At 34.4% G+C, this 20,629-nt stretch overlaps 2 protein-coding genes across 8 annotated transcripts in view; one reads left to right on the forward strand and one right to left on the reverse strand.

The window, feature by feature from the left end:
- Positions 1–66: 66 nt before the first annotated feature.
- On the reverse strand, positions 67–18,485 carry LOC144856560 (tubulin tyrosine ligase 3-like). Of its 3 annotated transcripts, XM_078714579.1 has the most exons (19): positions 18,080–18,485; positions 17,080–17,166; positions 14,871–15,060; positions 13,811–13,921; positions 12,731–12,900; positions 10,943–11,105; positions 10,328–10,416; positions 9,880–10,008; positions 9,453–9,567; positions 9,160–9,318; positions 8,504–8,702; positions 7,849–7,997; positions 6,730–6,970; positions 5,920–6,142; positions 5,426–5,638; positions 4,693–4,948; positions 3,531–3,550; positions 1,501–1,575; positions 945–1,102 (listed from the first exon to the last, which is right to left on the reverse strand). In XM_078714579.1, exons 1-19 carry the CDS (start codon positions 18,425–18,427, stop codon positions 1,085–1,087), a joined length of 2,955 nt encoding a protein of 984 aa, XP_078570705.1. In that variant the 5' UTR covers positions 18,428–18,485; the 3' UTR covers positions 945–1,084. The 3 variants fall into 3 exon arrangements, with proteins under 3 accessions (XP_078570704.1, XP_078570705.1, XP_078570706.1); XM_078714578.1 differs by lacking the exon at positions 3,531–3,550 and having other exon boundaries at positions 67–1,102; positions 18,080–18,481; XM_078714580.1 differs by lacking the exon at positions 1,501–1,575.
- Positions 18,486–19,709: 1,224 nt separating this feature from the next.
- Positions 19,710–20,629, forward strand: part of LOC144856046 (serine/threonine-protein kinase B-raf-like) — a 29,948-nt gene continuing 29,028 nt past the window's right edge. For all 5 annotated transcript variants that reach the window (XM_078714022.1, XM_078714024.1, XM_078714026.1 and 2 more), the window contains exon 1: positions 19,710–19,808. In XM_078714022.1, coding sequence (XP_078570148.1) covers positions 19,719–19,808 — 90 coding nt within the window. In that variant the 5' untranslated portion in view covers positions 19,710–19,718. The remainder of the gene's footprint in view (positions 19,809–20,629) is intronic.

Genomic DNA, 20,629 nt, shown 5'->3' on the forward strand with positions numbered 1-20,629 from the left:
AGTGGGAACCAAGTTTTACGTTGCGTTACGTCCTTGCGTTGCGTCTCTAGTGGAAACCATGCATTAGGTTAAGTTCAGAATTTAATTTTACAATATTGTAACCATTTGAAAGCACGCCACTGTGTAATAAACATCTACGTACATTCAACAAACACGTTTAGAAAATCCAATCACATTACACAATTTATTTTAAATGGATCAGAACATTAATCTTAATTCGATATCTGTAACACACAACAAAGAACGATTATACATATACCTTTTAACACATATTCACAACCTTATACTTAACAACATTACTGCCAAGCTAGTAGAACAAAGTAGGCCTACGATACTGCCTGACATCAGAAAATACGTATTTCATAATAAGATTATATCTTTAGGCCTAAAATACTCAATATCAAATTCCTGTGTTTTCCAAAGATTAGAAAATTGTTTCAACATTGAAAGTATACTGTGCTTTTGCACGAAAATGCTATGTCATAATAAAATATAAATTGATACAATACAGTAGTTCTTTGTTATATGTAAACGTATATGAAATATCCAAGCACCATTGTACACATATACTATAAACAGAGTATAATAACAGAGTATATAATAATCATAAATATATATTTATTGTACATGATTATTCACAAAACATATGTATATATATATAATGACATTTCATTTTATTCTCTCATTATCACATGATTAGCTAAGGTTAGTGGAACACTTGAACTACAAGCGACCCTAACATCACTTGTTTTTAACATAGCTCTGTTTTCTCGTCTGATTCTATTTATATTAGGCCGCGTCTTGTTCTTCAAGAAGCCCGCGTTGCCAACTTTGTGAACGCCGACTAACGGATCGTGTCCACTTAAGGTAACCAAATCACCTTGCCTATTGCTAATAAAAGTGCCACTACGCAGAATAATATCGGGTGAGACGCAGGCACTGTGCGGGCGTTGCGGTACGGGTGACACGGGCGTGACGACACTGTCTTTTCGGCACGGGCACATCCTGACGGCTTCTTCGTCTAGATCCAATTTCAGACCATTACCACTGCCACACAAGGTACAAGTGTGGGCCCATGTGCCATTTATAGCGTTGCCTGTGCCTGAGATGAAATGTGTGAATGCGATTAGTTATTAGTTTACAGTGAAGACAGATTGGAAATACAGTGTGTGAAAGCTATGCAACAGAAAATGAATGATAACGGAAAAAAGTAATGCTTGTTTCCCACTATATGAGGTAAAACACGCGACTTTTGACCAATCAAAAACGACAGTTCGGGTGATCCGTGCCCTGTAATTAATTGTGTTGCGTTCTAATGTGGAAAAGTGTAAGGTATAATGTACATAATTAAAAGTCTAAGATAGAGACTATGCCCATTTATGCTTAGTTATTTACCGAGATAAGGAGTAGGTTTCATGGGCACCTTGTAGGAAGAACCAACTTACTCGGGTAAATAACTAAGTATGAACGGTCTGTATAATTAATGAGTGTTTAACATACAGCGTGAGTCATGATTGCTATCTCGGTGTGGGCTGCTTGAACGTGTAGCTTGGATCGACGTATGTGAAGCTGATGCTAATATTAAAACAAACATGAAAACATGAAACTAAACTATAAGCAAAAATCATAACTTAAAAAAACAACAACATACAGATGTCCTTCTAAATAAAGACCACTGTTATTCATAGTTTTTTAGAGAAAAAAAACACAATTTAAAAAAAAACTGGAGAATCTATATTTATAAATTACAAAAAGCAACTTAGAATATTATACATAATATACACTTACAGTGGCAAAAAAATGGATATAAATATCATAAATGGATGCATTTTAATACATTATAGTAAGGTTTTCAGTACACCATGTGATCCTTTAAAATTTAAATAAAGTAAAATTGAGACATTCTCAACATTACTTTATCTATTTTAGAAAAAAACACTGTTTACTTGCCAAGCAGACCTTAACAATATACACAAACAAAGGTTTAAGTTTTAACAAAAATAGGCAAGTTTGTTTGATTAACACACAGTTTTGGTAAGTAAAACAAAAGTAAAAAAACAATAACTTTTCATAAACAGGATAATATAAATTAGTACATGGCAGAATGCACAGTATAAATGATGTTATAGTTTAGATTTTTAAAAGTGAAATAATATATTGCACATAAATGAAAGACACAGTTAGCAACAATATTGATAGAGATACAGTATCTAAGGGTTATATAAACTGAACAATACACAACTTCACAGGATGAGCATTTGCATGATGGGAAAGATTCATATAGGTTACTGCTAGTATTATTTCTGGTACAGCATGGAGGAAAAAATATTATTATTATTATTATTATTTTTTTCCTCCATGGGTACACTAACAATATGAAACACGAGTTTAAACTTGTAAATATCATTATTGTTATGATTCTATGAAAATGCAGAAGAGAGGGGAAAATCAATTTGAATTGGATTGAATAACATTGCCAATACAAGGAACACACATGGTGCATTAACGAAACTGGTAATTACGGGGGAATTTCCAGATAACTCGGTAATTAATCATTCCAATTCAAATTCTGGATTTAGAAAGTTGATCCGGCACATTGGCAGAGTACACACCAGCCATTTGGGACTGTGTAGTTTGTTTTCAAGTATACAAAGGAGAGAGAGAGAATTAGAATTATATGCAAATCATGCTACTGTATTTTCCTGCAGTGGTATTTGCAAATGAATGACTAGATTCGAGGATGTTCCATTTTTCTGTCGCCAGCAGCATGTTCCGGATGCTTAAAAATGTTGTAAACACAATCATAAATTGTTTAAGTGATGAGAGATAAATTTACACAATATTCATTTTAGCAGCATGTAAAAAGTAAATATATATTATTAACTACATTCATACGTGTTCTGCTTAAATCATGCTGTCATACCGTGAACTTGTGTATCATGTGGTTGTATAATCGTTGAATGTACATTTAAAAAGCAATGAAAGCACTCAGAAACTGAGTGAAGTACTTGGCAAGATATTGCCACAGAAGCCGCATGTTGATATTTCGGTCCATGTTAAAAGAATACAAATTCTGTTTTTGTTATTTGTGAAGTTATTAATGAACAAATTTTCTTCAATAGACATGTTCTGTAAGTATATACATATTTACACAGAAAATGATGATTTGAAAATGGTAGGCGATATCGTGCTAACAAACAAACATACAAAGCAAGAACTATACTTGGCAACATTCTATTTTGCCAACTTGTAATAAACCCATGCAATACAGTGTTGCTACTGAGAAGACATGTAAAATGTTGACAAAAATGAAAAAGAATATTAAAAAGACACATTTGACCACAACAAACCATACAATTGGCATATTCAATTTGGAACTTTTGAATATTCAAAACGTAAACGTTAATAAGCGCAACTTTCACTATTATCCAACAGGAAAACAGTACTCTATGGAAAGTCCCCAATCAGATATGCCAATTGTAGAAAAAATAACAAACAAAATAGAATAATCAGTTACAAGGAAAACTAACCTGGGTTGCTGCTAAATGTTCTATGGAAAGCATGAATTAAGGAATATTGTCACATAAATAGAATAGTTTTTTGAATATGGTGATTGAAGAATAATGTTACAAAAATACAAACAATAGTTTTGAATAATGATTACATATGGCAAACTCAGTCATGCATGGTACTATCATTACATGATGCAGACCTTATAGACTATCTCAGAAAACCATAATAACAACATATCATTAAAAAAAATGTTTCTAAAAAATACTGTAAATGCAAAATTGAAAATTTATAATTAAAATTATTTACATTCACCCTTTGTTAAAAATGGGTAAATCATGTTTTTGTGAAAGACAGCAATTGTATCTCCCAATACCAGACTCTCTAATTATGGAAATGGAAACACTGGAAAATCAGAATTTTTTTGAGGTTCAAAAAGTTCCAAGTTACTGTGTACCTTTTTTAAAACACATGTAGCATACAACTTTCTGGAAAACCAGACATACATCATTAGGCCACCTGTCTGGTATTGGAAGAGTTGCAAAGAGATCATGTCAAAATTATTTTACTGCAGTTACTACATATTTATACTGCAGTAACATATGATTTTAGTTTATTTCATAGAAGTTTTATAGAAGGTGATAAGGTCACTGCAATAAGCAGTATCATTAACCCCAGCCCCCCCCCCCCCCCCAAAAAAAAGTTTGCTAAATGATTGCATAGACAGGTTAAAGAGTAAACAAAATGTAGTTACTGCAGTAACTGTAGTAAAATAATTTGGTGGACCTTAAGTGCGAAACTATGTTGAGTAAACAGTAACGCCATTTGGACCTGTGCTTATAAAATGGTTCTTATCCACGGAATGATGTTGATACTTAACTCTATAATTATTCCCATTTGGCTGTATATTACGTACAGACTTTAACCGATTTAAATTGGAAGTTGTGATTAACTTTTTAGGCATAGGAAATTGATAAGATCCGATGCTTGGAATTTCTGTGGCCCCTTCTTCTACGGTGCTATTAAAGACGGTATAAGCTTTGACAACTTTTTTCTTCTTTTTCTTTGGTTTTATATTGGCTAGAGCACCGTGTGAACCTAACCTTAAGTCTAATTTGGAATTCTCTTCTAGTTTAATGTCACTGCCAACAACATCTGATGACTGTATATTAATATTTGTACCTGTAAGTTTCTTTTGTACTTCTTCTAAGCTTGTGTTAGATTTGCTACCATCTGCCCCCTTGGCTTCTCTGCCCTCTTTAATTGATTTTGCTTCTTTTACAAGTCTTGTACGTTCTGCATGTAACTTTGTGTCCATGGTTCGAGAACCAAACATGTTTGGTGTACTCTTTTGCCGAGTAAGGTAACTTGGTTTTTTGATTGTGGCACCTTCAACTGATAAATTCATTCCTATATAAGGTGGTGCAGCCCCTTGTGCCTACACATACAAAAATAACAAATTATTACTATATTATTTTGTAAGAAGTCAGTTCAGCCTTAACAAGTTTGAGCCTGTCCTTCAGATGGGATGTAAAGAACTTGGTACACTATTTGGAAAGAGTAACAGATCGTCTCCCAAATTAAATTAGTTCAGCCTCAACAGGTTTGAGCCTGTCTATGAATTGTATCCTTAAGCAAGATGCTTTATTATCATTGCCTCGTCCTTCTGATGGGATGTAAAGCTGTGTATATTCAGTGCGTGTTATAGAACCAGTACATTATTTGAAAAGAGTAGGAGATTGTCTCCCGGTGTGATCTAAGTAGGCACTGCACTGCTGGCTGCCATGGATCCATAGAGGGCCTCATACAAATGTTCCTGTTAAGCTTGAGGATGATAATAAATACCTTTACCTTTAGTAAAGCATACAAGACAAAAATGACCAGGGTTTTGAAAATAAAAATGACTTTGGCGTACCTGTTTGTATGCCAGTTCAAAGTGTCCTGTGTCACAGGTCTTGTCCTGCCTCCTGTCCAAGACAATCTTCATAGTGTCCTCGATGACATCAAAGCACATCTGCTCTGTGATCTTTGTCGTTGCACCCATTGCAGGACTAGAGTTGATCTCAATCAACCATGGTTTGAAGTCTTCTGTTAACATAAAGTCTGCGCCATACACCTCAAATGAGTGCTGTTGGAAGAATAAACAAGATTTATACTACCATTTAATAGTTCTTTTGGCAAAATTACATGATTCAATGTTTTCCATACAATATAGTAAAAGCCTTCGTTGGGACACCCCCTATTTAAGAGACATACCTATTCAGGGGACACTGCTACAGTATTTAGGAGACATCCCTATTTAAGGAACACTCCTATTCAGGGGACACTGCTACAGTATTTAGGGGACATCCCTATTTACGGAACACTCCTATTCAGAGGACACTCCTATTAAAAAGTCATCTTACAAACCTTTCGTGGCTCAACAATATCTTGGGCGCAAAGTAAGGCATCGATAATGGCTCTTTTCATGCCAGGATAAACCAGATCCATCCAGACGTTGCCACAATCTCTCCCTTCTAAGTACTCGCAGAATTGAGCACTGGTCCACATGTTGTCGTCTGGCAGCTCAGTAGAACGGGTTGGATTGTTGCTATAATGCTTTTGCACAGATTGGTTGGAAAGATGAATAGCCCTATTGAAAACAAATTACAACATTAACATTGCCTCTGGGAATACCAGTATGGAAAATGAGTGTACTTTACTTTTCAGGTTCAAAGGTTAGAAATACTGATTTAATTATAACTATAATTGCACTATCATATCCATGTTTGAGTATAATTCCTACCCTTGGATCTGTTCACTTTGAGACAAAGCAATATTTCTAAAGGCAACACAGAGTATAATACTGCTCTCCAATTGTCATCAAACGTTGTACTCAAGCCTCCTGTATACTCCGGTTATAATAATATTAATGATAATATCTTGGATTTATAAAGTGCCTAATGTTGTGAAACCTCTAAGCATTGTACATATTACCCTAATCATTTTTGTATCAAACACGTATGAAAACATACATAATGAAGTAAGTAATCAGTATGAAGTCTTGACCTTACCAGGTACCCATTTGTACACCTGAGTAAAGTAAAGTGTCTTGCCTAAGGATACAAGCAATGCTGGATTCAAACCCACAATCTGACGATTAGTAGTCCAACGTATAACACACTGCACGACATGCACTTACTTTATATACAGTACTTAATTACATGAGTAAGTACTTACGTATCAAAATCATCTAGTGTATACGGCTGTGTACAAAATCTCAAATAGCAGTCTTTATAAAACCAAATAGTCAATGCGTTCCAATCTGTTACTAAAAACCATTGACGAATATCGAACTTTGTATTATAAACCAAGAGAGGGCGCTCTATATATTTCTGAACAACCCATTTTCCTTCCTTCTGCACCATAGGGTTGCCTACAAGTTTTACAATGTCTTCTAGTCGGTTCATACACATTATTCCTAAGAAAATATAAACAGTATTAATATTCATGTTTCATTTAAGATTGGCTCCTACATGGAACTTTAGGGTCAGAATATGCAACCTATGCACATACTATTCAGAAACTGTGTGGGTAGTACGTGAAGTCAATGTGCATGTCCATGATGCAAAAAAATTGCCCATATTTTATGAATTGTTCACAAATGTTATAATACGTTGACAATTTTTGTATGCACTGTCCTTCAAGTTGCTACAGTATGTACAATACATCCATTGAATCTGGAGCAGTACAGGACTAATTTGCATCAACGAGAGCAGTACAGGACTAATTTGCATCAACGGGAGCAGTACAGGACTAATTTGCATCAACGGGAGCAGTACAGGACTAATTTGCATCAACGGGAGCAGTACAGGACTAATTTGCATCAACGGGAGCAGTACAGGACTAATTTGCATCAACGGGAGCAGTACAGGACTAATTTGCATCAACGGGAGCAGTACAGGACTAATTTGCATCAACGGGAGCAGTACAGGACTAATTTGCATCAACGGGAGCAGTACAGGACTAATTTGCATCAACGAGAGCAGTACAGGACTAATTTGCATCAACGGGAGCAGTACAGGACTAATTTGCATCAACGGGAGCAGTACAGGACTAATTTGCATCAACGGGAGCAGTACAGGACTAATTTGCATCAACGGGAGCAGTACAGGACTAATTTGCATCAACGGGAGCAGTACAGGACTAATTTGCATCAACGGGAGCAGTACAGGACTAATTTGCATCAACGGGAGCAGTACAGGACTAATTTGCATCAACGAGCTGACTAAATTCACTTCTAACTTCAATAACATGGATACTGAATTCTACACATATTAAATGTCTTTATTACCGTACCTCTTCCCCTTGATTTTGCTCCAGGTTTTATTATCCATACGTTTTTCACACCATCTAGGTCCAGCTGTGGTAAGTGTGGTTTCAGACGGTTCACAAGATCCTGGCTGTAATCAACATATGTTGCTGACTTGCATATACTACCGCCCTCACTGTTATAAAAGGAATGATACTAATAGTTATTTTCAAATTTATTTATTATTTTATGCTTTTCAATTAGTACAATTCTGTATTTTAAAAATTACTAGTTCGACGAATAGTACTAATTACAAAGCAAACAATTGCACAACCAGCCAAAGCGAAAATTGAACAGAAGACACATCACATGATCAAAATGAAAATCTCAAGTTATTCACTCTTATATTGAAAAAAATTAAAAGGTCATTTTTTTATTTGCGAAAATGTGTAAAAACAGGCTTAAAGCTCTGACTATCAAACTTTATGTGACAAAATGTGATGTGCCCATATATCACTACCATATTTGGGCACATCACATTTTTTTACATACCGTTTGGTAGTGTAGACAGAGCTTTAGTCTTCGACGTAGCTACAGCTAAATGGCTAGGCTAGGTAGGTTTACATTGATAATTCAATGGGTTGTTTACTCCTACAACGTAGCCATGAAGCACACACACAGGAAACATTGCAGCATACTTACAATATTAATTGATAGTACTGTTGTATAAAATCGTCCCATTGTTGGGCTGTGAATAATGGAGGAGTGTCAAGTGGAATATCAATATCACTATGCTCTCGTTCTTCTAAAAACATGTCCACAATCTTACAGCTCATTTCTATCAGCGAAGGCGGTAAAACATTCTTTGTCTTCTTTGTTTTTGCTTTTACTGGTGATTGTACTACAAATAAACAGATAATTTTTTGTCAAATATTTCTCATTTAACAACAAATGGAAATTCGGAAATTGAGGTATGGTCATTGGAAAAGAGGAAGCATGGTGATGGTAATAACAGAGGAAGAGATATGTGCAAAAGGAAGGTGAGGTAGAAGAAGAACGGAATGGATAGATAATATAATTTAATGGGGAAGTGGTCCGACTGAACCCAACAAGCGGCCATACGGTCTAAGAACTAGGCAAATGAACAGAACTGGTAGGTAGATGTTATATAATACGATGCCTCGCCTAGTGGCCTAGCCTAGAATTTAAACTTTGTAATACAAAAAGATCTAATTTAAGTTACACTAGGCCTAGTCTAGATTTGAACTTGAACTAAAATGGTGTCCGCAAAAATAGAAACATCAAGAAAGTGGTAAATCATGAAACAAATACGGAAGCGTCAACCACTATAAGCTTACCTGAAGTTGATAGTTTAGTTTCGTCATTTGGTGCTGGTGGGCAAGGCGTTGCAGCATTTGATTGACAGTTCTCATCTAACGACGTATCATCTAAATTAGTTTCATGATTTTCTACAACCCATTTTAGGATACTTATTGCAGCAGTTAATCTATAATCATCTAAAGGTAAAATATTAATAATTTTAATATAATTTTACTATAATTATAGGCTGGTTTCTACGTGAGTATAAATAAAATTTTGGAAAATTGGGATTTATAATTGAGAGATTTTACTGTAGTTTGAATGTTCTCACCTATGAAAGCGTTCTTCTCTTCTTCACTGCACACCTTATAACATCTTGGAAAAAACTCATCTGGATTGATATTGTCAAACCAATGTAGATTACGTAGGTTTGTACATAAGCCAACCTTGAAATAATATAAGAAAAAAACCACTGGTAAAATAACTGTTGGATATGACGTACTTACACCCTCTGACTTAAGCAAAACATACAAGCAGTAGCCTATGGTCACGGTGTATTCATTTGCCAATTTTAATGTTGATATGATTATGATAGTGATCATGTATCTATTATTTTCACAGAGCAATCCAGGTAGCAGGTAGATAGAGTTTAAATTTCTGCACATACAAATGAAGGATATCATTGTTAATAATATAATAACTACATACAATACATAATACATCAAATATTATAAATAAAAATAAACATAAACACTTACTTTTGTAGTAAAAGAACCGTTTTTCGCAAAATGATTGACAATGGTGTCTTTTCGTAATAATTTAAAGTCTATTGAATCTCTGCGACAGGTCCACATAAAGTTGGGAGTGGCATTGCGTACAACGCGTGACTGAAAAAAAACCACCAATATTTTTATGTTATTGTTATGCTTCTGACAACAAGGCAGATGTTTTCTAACCCTCACATGCGTTTTATGCCAGTCAATGAAATGTGTGTGATAGTAACATTTTCAAGCTTGAGGACAATCATAATTACATTTACATGGGTTCATTAAGTATTTTTGTTATCGAATTTGTTTTTGAACAACAAAGTCACAAAACAAAAAATAATGAAACAATGAAAAGTATAATGATCATCCATCTAACTGCAGTGTAGATAAGGTTAAAAGAATGTTCTTATATAAAGAATAAAAAAGTAAATTAAATTACCATTGTGCCATATAATCCATCTGAATCACCAGGGAAACCATCCTCCTCATCACTATCCCCATGGCAACCATTGTCTTGATCCTGATCATCTAGAATATAAAAAAAAACAAGAAATTATTAAAAACCGAAAAACCTTATGCAATTATTATAAAAATGTCTAATAAAAACATAATAAACTTCACTTCCACCCCTACCATTCACACCCACCACACTAAATCCCTTTCATACCAAAGTTATATTAATTTACAATACTTCAAAATAGCACCCCATTGATTACCTAATACACAATCTGTATCAAGTCTAGGGACAAACAACCTGCAGCAATCTTCATCCCATTTGAGATAGTGTAGTGTACAGTAGTGTAAGATTGTTTTAAAAAGTTATTTATTATCATCCTCAAGCTTAACAGACCCATGGCAGTCAGATCAGCACACCAGGAGATGATCCCCTAATCTTTTGTAATAGTGTACCAAGTTCTTAAACGTGCACTATATGTACACAGGTTATAGTTAATATACTGTAGTTGGTATGGACATGTTGCCACTCAAGCATAGAGATATCCTCAAGAGACACTGACAGGGCCTGTCATTTATTCATTGATACAAAAAAACTCACCATCATTATCCGAATCATCAGAATCATAATCACTAGTTGCCATTTTCTTAGCCTTGTGAGTGTGGGGTGCCATGTTCCTATACTGTTTCTCAACCCACTCACGATTCCTCAAACATTCACGAACAACAGGATACGGGCCTTGAATTGAAAACACCTTTTTTAACTGTAAACAGAAAATGGGAATTAATTATATGCCTATGTCAGTAGAGATAATTGATTGCACAAGCTTTTTATACTTAATTTGGATTTTGATTGCATCAGCAATATCAGCTGAAATAGATTATATTTAATTAGCGAGAGATAATGCAGTAGCCCACTATGAGTAGCTTGGTGTAATGTGTAAAACAAATACATAATATGTTCTTGTATACTGTGAGATTTTATGAATGAAATGCTGTAAAAAACATTACTCTATATTGAATAAGTCTTTAGTACAAGACAGTGGGCCCGGTACAGCAATGTAAGACAAGCCCTACTCTTTTCGAATAGTGTAACCCATCATGCACATACTGTATGTAAAGTAAATACACACGAGACCCAGCTTTACATCCTATCTGAAGGACAATTAGAGCAAAGTATCTTGCCTAAATATACTAGCAATAGAGACTTTACAAAACAGGACGGTTAGGGGAGGACGACAAATATTCTGTGTTTGCTGGAGCGTAACATCATAAACGCGAAGACCACAACGACCTACAGTATCTCTCTCTCCCTTCCCTTTCTCGCGGTGTGGGCCCTTCTAAATCGCTTGGCTCTGGTGGAACAGCACAGGCCTAGCCTTCCTAGTTAGGAGCCTCGCATTCAAACGCTGCGCAGAATGTATTGCTTTTAACACAGCCATTTTAACCCAATAAAAATGTTATTTCATTAATCAATTACATTAGTTAGTTAAAATATTATTTAGAGCTTTGAAATTTTTTAAAATTTGAACTGTATATTTAAGGGTATATGTACATTATTTTTACTAGTTGTTGCTGGCAACTTTATCTCAAAAAGACAACAGAATTTCACGCTAAGCTCCACCCACTTTGTTAAAGCTCATGCATAAATTATTCATGAGCGCCGTCCTGTGGCTTCCAGTCCTTTTTCGTAAAGTCCCTATTACAAAGATTGGTAGTATCCCTATACTGCTCTTTCAGTTTGATGCAAAGGAGAGATGTACTGTATAATTATAAAGTGCAATTCATACATAGGAAGGAACTGTTTATGTAGTTAATTTATGCAAGCATTCACTTATTGTTCCTTTAGCTTGTCTATTGTGTCTTATGTACCTATTGTCTTTCTCCTATGTCTGCATTTACTAAATGGTTTGTTCCTTTGGTTAAGTAAACAGATGTCACTAATACTGTATTAGAATATTTATTTATTTAATGAGATGCAAATAAATCTAATCAAATAAAAAAAAAACCTTTGGGTATGGAATACCATCCCACCAGGTACTGTATGTTCAAAGGTTATGCACTCAAGCAATAATACTGTATTGATTAATTTATATTCAACAAGTTCAAAGTCACATCCAGTATTAACCCCATATACCGGACATGTTTGAGCTGGCTTAATATGTCTGGTTTTAAATGTGTTTTAAAGGTAACAAAGAATTTGGGACCTTTTTAACCTCAAGAAAAGTTCTGGCTTTTAGAAAGTCCGGTATTGGGAGATTTGACTGTACTATTGTACACTATGCTGTATTTCCAAATTTTATTTGACATTTGACCTTTAAAATACAGTAATCATGCCTACTGTAGCGACAACCAGAAAATAGCTTACTGTATTAGTTCTCAGACTTACCTTAATTGCTTTCTCTGCGTTCATTTTTGCAATTTGCATTTTGTCGAACATCAAAGAATTACTGTTGCTTAGTCGTTTAAGGTTGAACTTTGACCTACGTGGACTCATTTCAGGAGAAGATGTTGTTTTACTTCGTATATGCTCTTTAGGTGAGGATGTTGGTTCATTTTCTAAATAAAATAAAAAACTTCATTCTATCTAGCAGTTTCGGAAATAATGTATAGAGAGCACCATATTGTTTAATACTGTACATGTACATACAAATGTTGTATGCATTAATAGTATATTGAAGTTTATGATGAGTGCAATGGTACAAATATTTTCATGAGGTGAATTAATTTTTCAATGAAAATAATTGTTTCATTACTCAAATACAAAAACATTCATTTGTCATTCATAATATATAAATTATGATCCTTCGAGATTGTATTTAACAGGAATTAACATGCATAACACAAATTTGCATTCGCAATATAATGAAAAATAGATGTCACATGGGTTCAATGGAGTATTTATTGAATATCATATGGTCCACAATCCTCCAATCAAATGACAAGGATCTACTTTACTTTGGTGTTATACAAATAATCCATGTTTATGAGTTGAAAGATTTACTGTTATAGTGACTTTTTATTCAAATTCCATTTTTAGAAGAATATATCAAATTATTATTATGGGACAAGAGCCATGTAAATGCTTCACAATCACATGGTACAAATTGTACATGCACTTAGTAGATGGGTAGTGGAGGGGTAGAATAGATAAAATTATTATTATGGAATAAGAGCCATGTAAATGCTTCACCATCACATGGTACAAATTGTACATGCACTTAGTAGATGGGTAGTGGAGGGGTAGAATAGATAAAATTATTATTATGGAATAAGAGCCATGTAAATGCTTCACCATCACATGGTACAAATTGTACATGCACTTAGTAGATGGGTAGTGGAGGGGTAGAATAGATAAAATTATTATTATGGAACAACAGGCATGTTATAGATGTAAAACAACCCCCTTTCACCTCTAAATCTGCCACTGTATGTCAATGCCTCATCCTATGGTACCAAGTGTACTTACCTTCAGGTGGATGGGTAGTACTCCGCTTATGCACCCCTGATGGGTTGGTTTTTGGTAAGACTGGTTTTTGTTTCTTCATTACACTTGTTGCTCCAGTAGACGAATAGGGACCTGCAAAAATTAAATTAGCAAATGTTTTTTTCTACAGTATTCCAACACATACTCATAAAGTACCTAAACAAAAACTGACTATATCTTGAAAAAGTGATACTGCATTTTTTGTATGGTAATTTAGAATTAATTTACATAAACTAACATCTGGCTTATGAATAAACACCATATTATTATTATAAATAAAAAAAAAAAACTATTGTGAAACAATTTATTGATTTATGGCATGCAATAGCTTGTATTTTTTTTTGTGTACAACTGATACGGTCATACTGCATTGAAACACCGGTTCTCGTCAGATCATGAAGTTAAGCAACGTTGGGCCCGGTCGTGTTCCGGATGGGAGACCGTCTAGAAAGAGCGGCGGGTGATGTATATAGGAGAGTGATGGTGTAATGATAATATCGCACTAACAACTTCAAGCAGTACTCAATACAATTGTATTGATTATTTGAGTAAGAGGATCTGTCCTACTACTACTAAGTAAACACCAAAAGGGAGTGACAATGACATGAAAAAATGTTTATGCTGTAGTACACAATCTCTAGGCAAGCATTTAAAACTATACTACTATACTGTAAACATTCTAAATTGATAAGTCTATACAATTTGAGTCTATTATGATGCACAGCTGTTGAAAACAATATTCAGTTGTGGAGAGAGAAAACATAATAATAATACGAATTTGTAATGCGCCAATTCCAGCAGTAAGTGATCAAAGGCGTGGAGTATGAGAGAGCTCAATTTGAAAGAAAAAGAAGAGTTTTCAAGGCAGATTTAAAGGCGATAGTAGAAGAACATGAAAAAATAGAGGCGGGTAGGTCATTCCATAAGCGAGAGGCAGCAGAAGTAAAGGTGCTTAGGCCATACGTTTTAGTGTTAAAAGTCGGAATGGAAAGAAGATTAATAACATAATATAATGAGCATGCAGGCAATACTTGTACTGTACCTTCATTGAGTCGTTGCAATTGATGCTTGGAAGGGCGTACTGGGTTCAACATATTGGAATGCATTGACATAGAGCCGATAACACCAACTTTGACGCCATCTAGATCCGTTAGTTTTCTTCCGTAGTCGAGAATATTCGGAGTTGAATTGGGTGTGCTCCACGCTAACTGCTGCTTTGAATGATCAAGATTCTGAACGAAAAAAGAAACGAGAAGATTATTCATGAGAAATAGTGACTGTTGAGTGTTAGAAAGTCAGTGCAATATTGATGGTTATTGATATGATTGATATTGAATGATTAAAATTGATTGACAATGAGTGGTTCAAATTGATTGATATGGATTGACAATGATTTAATATTGATTGATAATAATTGATTATATTAATTGATTGGCATAGATTGATATTTGATGAATAAGATAAAAATATCAATCCATATCAATAATGATCATCAATATTAATTATTGACTAATGATATTTATTGATGCATTGATATTGAATATAAGTTAAAGAATCATTTCCAATATTTTTGAAGATTGTTATACAAAAATATCTGCCTAATTCTCTAAATTGTTTTCATAGCATTTTTGTCATCATTCTAATCATATCATCATCATAACAATTATAATCATTGTTCATCATCACTTTATACAAACCACTAAACTTAAAGTGGGATTGATATTAAATAATATCCAAATCATTATTCCTAAAAAAAATTATTCATTATCATAATACAAAGAATGCATACACAAGCTACTGTAGTAGCCTGACCGATACAAATTAAACAATTATGAAAAACTCACATTTCAATATACTTCTTGAAATTTACTGTAAATGTACTATGAATTAATTACACAGTAAAAGGTGCAAAATGCACTCTCAATAAAATGTAGAGAGGGAATATCAACGGTCACAGAAATCTGACTATACAGTAGCACACAACAGTCAATGCAGAGCCGGCTAGTGCTGGCTTTTGCTAAATGAAAATATATTCTAATGATGTACCTTCTCCTCGATGACTCATACAGAGAGGCAATCAGCATGAACTGTAATAGATGCATGCACGCAGCGTGTTAGTATGTCAAATACTGTACGACACTTTGTGTTTTAATTGATTATTGTCAATACTAATATTACAGTACATTGTACAATTTTTGATGTTGTATTGTTTTATGTTTCAAACCTGTTAGTGGCGGTAATTATTGCTGTTGGTTTTGATTGAATAAAAAACTGGGAGAACTTTAAAGATGTATTGTCCCCCAAAAACATGAAAAATGAAGATTAATTAAATCAGACTTTGAATATGTTATTTGTAGTTCTAATAAAGTTAATCAAAAAATGGAAAAAAATTATGTTTTCACTTATAAATTGGCAAAATAAATGGTTAAATTCAACCAAAAACGAATTGTCAACATTCTGGCAGCCAATTTGACCATTTTTTGCTTTAAATTACAGTTTTTTTAGGTAAATACATTTTTTTTCCGATCCAATTTTTGGTCAAAGTGGATAACTAATTATGTTACATTAAAATGGCATATTCAACAAAAATTTAGTTAAGAATTATTTTTCCAGGGGGACAATACAGTACATCTTTAAATAAACTTGTTTAAACAATATTTCCATATTTCAAAGAAATCAATAATTATTTGTCAATCTCAACATAGATTTGACAACAGGTCGATTAACATAATTATTGGAATGGTAAAATAAGAATATTTCTAAAAAAAAAAAATTGTTGGCCTATACCCACCCAATCATTTATTTAAATAATGGAGCTGGATAAAATTAGCTGCAGTGTTACTGTGCGCGCTTACTTTTTGAATGCTTGACTGAGTTTGAGAATCATGTGCTGGAAAATGGCTAATTACTGTATGATTTCACATTGGCAATTCTTAAAAATTGTTGTTGAATGGCTCAATGATTTCTTTCTTAAAAACATTGTTCTTTATTGAATAGATTTTCCTAGAAGAATATTTTTTTAGTGGATGGGGGCGGAGGAAGGAAAAGCATAATGTACATTTATACTGTTTACTTTGTAGCTGATAATATCTGGATAGGAGTTACGTCTACAGTAGGTGTTGACGTAGCCATTTCATGTAATGCTTACAACCGACTGTGTTATACAGTACATTGAGCTCTAAGAAACATCTTAAATTATAATTATTTGATATGAAATTAGTAACTATGAAATTTGTTTTTATTGTACAGACCTCTTTCTCTTTCAGTTTTCGTACTCGATGTAGTAACACTGGCGAGAGTCTTGCCTTAAAATTCACTGGTAATTTGCTCTGTTCAATCTGAAAAATGATTTGAATTAGTGCTGATAACTTTTTTAAAATGTAGCCCTAAAGACTATTCTATAGTGCAAATGCAATCTCTTTTGAAAAAAGATGATCCGGTCAATAAAGAAGATTGTGAGTAAAAAAAAAAAAGGCATCAATGTTTTTCGAACACGGGGCCAAGGCTACTGTACGAGAGGCCTGAGCAGTGACTGCTCAGCCATAAGACTGGCTTCGATGAAGCGATGTCATAACCTATTAGTATTTATCAAACATCTATTGAGCATGTGCTATTGATCATCATACTACTGACACTGTATTGGTCGTCGTAATGCACTTTGAATGACCAACTATACGACCTAAAACCTAAATGGTACGTCACATTAATGAAAAATTGGTGTGTTAATGTCAGGTCACGTTACAACCCACCATCATGAACAACATGGTCACAATGCGTCATTGTTCTTCAAAATTTATGCAGGGGTGCGTCATGCTATTCATAATAAAGTATGATGCACATTGGACAAATGACGCACCACTCCAAGTGCATAAGGACACTAACAAATAGGGTAAACTCTGGGATACTGGGTTCTTTCAACTGAATTTGTTTTCTCATTATTTTATTGAAAAATGTTAATTAAAATACATGATACAGATTTCAAAATTTGATACATGACCACAAAAATGTATACAGTATTAAAAGTGGGATGTTTCACTTCAGTCAAAATGTGGACAGAAACGTGCGTGGTTGCGGACTGGTCCATTATAATACAAGGGTGTTCTAAGAACTTTTCACTTTCGTATCTAAGCCCTCCCTCTGGAGAGCACGGGCTATTGTCGGTTTATACAGGTAAGCTAGGCACGATATAGACTTTCCCGATTACTAGGATAGCGTAAACGGATTTATGGATCAACAACTGGGGTGACTTACCAATTTTCTCTGCCTTTCTAGATGGAGTTCCTGTCTTGCCATAAACGTTGTTCCAAGGTTTTCTGCAATTTTCAAACTTGTGGAGCTCATACGAGGTTTAAAACTAAATTCACGATTTGATGTGGAATTTGTTGCATGATTTCCAACTGAACGCACAGGCGAAACAAACTGATGTTGTTGATGTTCAAAATTGTTATATTTTGATTGTCTTTCTTTAGCCAATCGAATACTTGTTGCATTTAATTTTGGTGCAAAAGTTAGCTCTGTTTCGAAAGAAAACCTGTTTTGTGCTGTTATAGGAATGCCACTCGAACAAGCAGAATCTGACTCGTCTTTTACCTTCATCATTTCTCTACCACGCAACAAGGCCAACGACAGAAAGGACCAGTAACCAAGTTCTGTCTGGTTGCTGGTGTTTCGATCGGTGTTGGCTCAAGCCTAGTTAGCTAGGCTCTGCGAAAAAGGATCAATGCCGCAGCCGCGACGTTTGAATGGCCTTGTTGCTCGCACTTTGTTGATCAACAAACACGATCGATAGGGAAAACCATAGGCTTACGGTTTCGATTTGTGTTGAAAATACTAAAGAATGGAACTAGCCTATACTTCCTATCAAAATACACATCTATATATCATCAAGAATTGTTCACCATGCTTTCTATTCTAAATTACCACTTTATAAACAAAACATTTCATTTCTCTTTTCACATTTCGTCCGTCACATACAGCTTGCTCTCGCCTTCTCCTCGTCCCCTAAAAAAAATAAATAGCATTGCGTGTCACCATGGACGCGAGAATAAACTCATGCATATTCATGATGGATCACTTTTTGATCTGCGATAAAATTGGAGTTTGCAATCTAGCCTTCGGCTATATAAAATCTTTCCTGACATCAAATAAAAGAGCTATGTCGCCCTCTTTAATTGATACACGTTTAATAGCACTTCGATTAACATTACATTTTTTTTTCGGTGTTTACGTTTAGTTAAAAAAAGACAACATTAAATTGAAATAGGCCTACACCAAATACGCTCATTTATAAACATAAGCTTCATATCTCTAAACAGAAGATAAATACATTGACAATAAATAAAACAAATTAGAAATCTTAATGTATGAAAAATTGATGACAAATCATAATATTATAGATAATTGACATTTAATTTTAAAAAAGAAATCTCAATGTATTTAAAAAAAAGATTTCATTAAAATGATTCATCCAAGAAAATGTATAAAACATTAATCAGAAAAATAATGTTAATATGATGAAGATTAGAATAATAATAATTTGTAGTATGATTATGGCCTATGATTTTTATTTTTGTCTATCATCTTCTCATCCTTATCACTCATCTACCGCGCCTTAAAAGTGTTGCAGCAATGATAAGCTATTATAAGTAAACACACTTCGCATTTGAATGCGTTGTATTACACCATACAATGACATTGATGAATGTAGTGTTCAAATTACAACATTTTTTCTCACTAGCTCATTCGCAGCGACTACGAGCTACATTATTTTATTCATGCAATAAAGCATAGTGCGCCCTTTATGGATTTGAAGTCAGCACGTTTTGACCGTACTGCGCATGTCATAAAATTGTATTTGATCACATGACTAATGTTTAGTCTCTCAACAAATATGGCGTTGCAACATCCGCAAATTTCAATCAATGAGAATATGATGCCACTGGACAACGGCCACAACGATGATCTTGTATCAAATGATGAGGTATTGCATTAATTGTTATTTATGTAGATTTAGGCCAAAGACTGATTTCAGCTTCCCTTTAGGTTCACCGCCGTGACTAACCCTGGCTGGGTCGTCTTGTCTGCTCTGTGTTCAAAGTCGGCAAGCCCATAAACACTGCTCAGACGAACGTCGGGACGTTTTGTCTGGTGTGTCAGACACCTACATTTGAAATCTACTTCCACCGGGGAATGTTTGATTGGTAGTGGTAGAACTTTAATATTCATTTAACATTCTTGCAATTGTATAGCCTTTTTTATGACTGTTAAATTGATGATGGCAAACATGTTAAAAAGGACAATGTCAATGATAACAGAACATCACACACTTTGCTCTCTGCAAGAAGCACTGACTGACCCAACAACAACAGTCATCGTGAAATTTCAAAACTAAAAATAGGTTCCCATACAGTACCCTTAACATAATAAATAGTCAGCCTTTTGGCAGCTTGCATGTCATCCACTTGAGGCTAGCCTAAATATTAAATTGTCTCAAAAGGCTTACTCTAGGTTAGAATAGAATAGATGGCAAACAAATAGAAAAAAAGTAGGAAGTAGAAGTATATAATAATCTGTTTCCATAAGGTTTATTGCAAATAGCTTGATTTTGCGAGGAACTTCATTGCACAATGCATGATGTGAAGGGATTGGGAGCAAACGTCACAGCGTCTACGCACAAACAACAAATTACGTACGTATGCGTCGTGACGTTTCCTCCCAAACCCTTCCCACCATGCGTCGCCCACGTTATTTTTTGCGATAAACCTTAATTATCATGTAATCAGAAGAAAATATGACTTGCTA

The sequence above is a fragment of the Antedon bifida genome, chromosome 11 (genome assembly GCF_963402885.1).
Source record: "Antedon bifida chromosome 11, ecAntBifi1.1, whole genome shotgun sequence".
NCBI lineage: Eukaryota > Metazoa > Echinodermata > Crinoidea > Comatulida > Antedonidae > Antedon > Antedon bifida.

What these genes read in the sequence shown, in the direction of transcription:
- LOC144856560 (XM_078714578.1), bottom strand. Translation starts at nt 18,427, where the DNA reads ATGATGAAGGTAAAAGACGAGTCAGATTCTGCTTGTTCGAGTGGCATT. An exon ending in TGATGATTCGGATAATGATG is followed by an intron (nt 10,417 to 10,942) that starts GTGAGTTTTTTT and finishes TTTATATTCTAG; the next exon opens with ATGATCAGGATCAAGACAAT. An exon ending in TTGAACTGGCATACAAACAG is followed by an intron (nt 4,949 to 5,425) that starts GTACGCCAAAGT and finishes TTGTATGTGTAG; the next exon opens with GCACAAGGGGCTGCACCACC.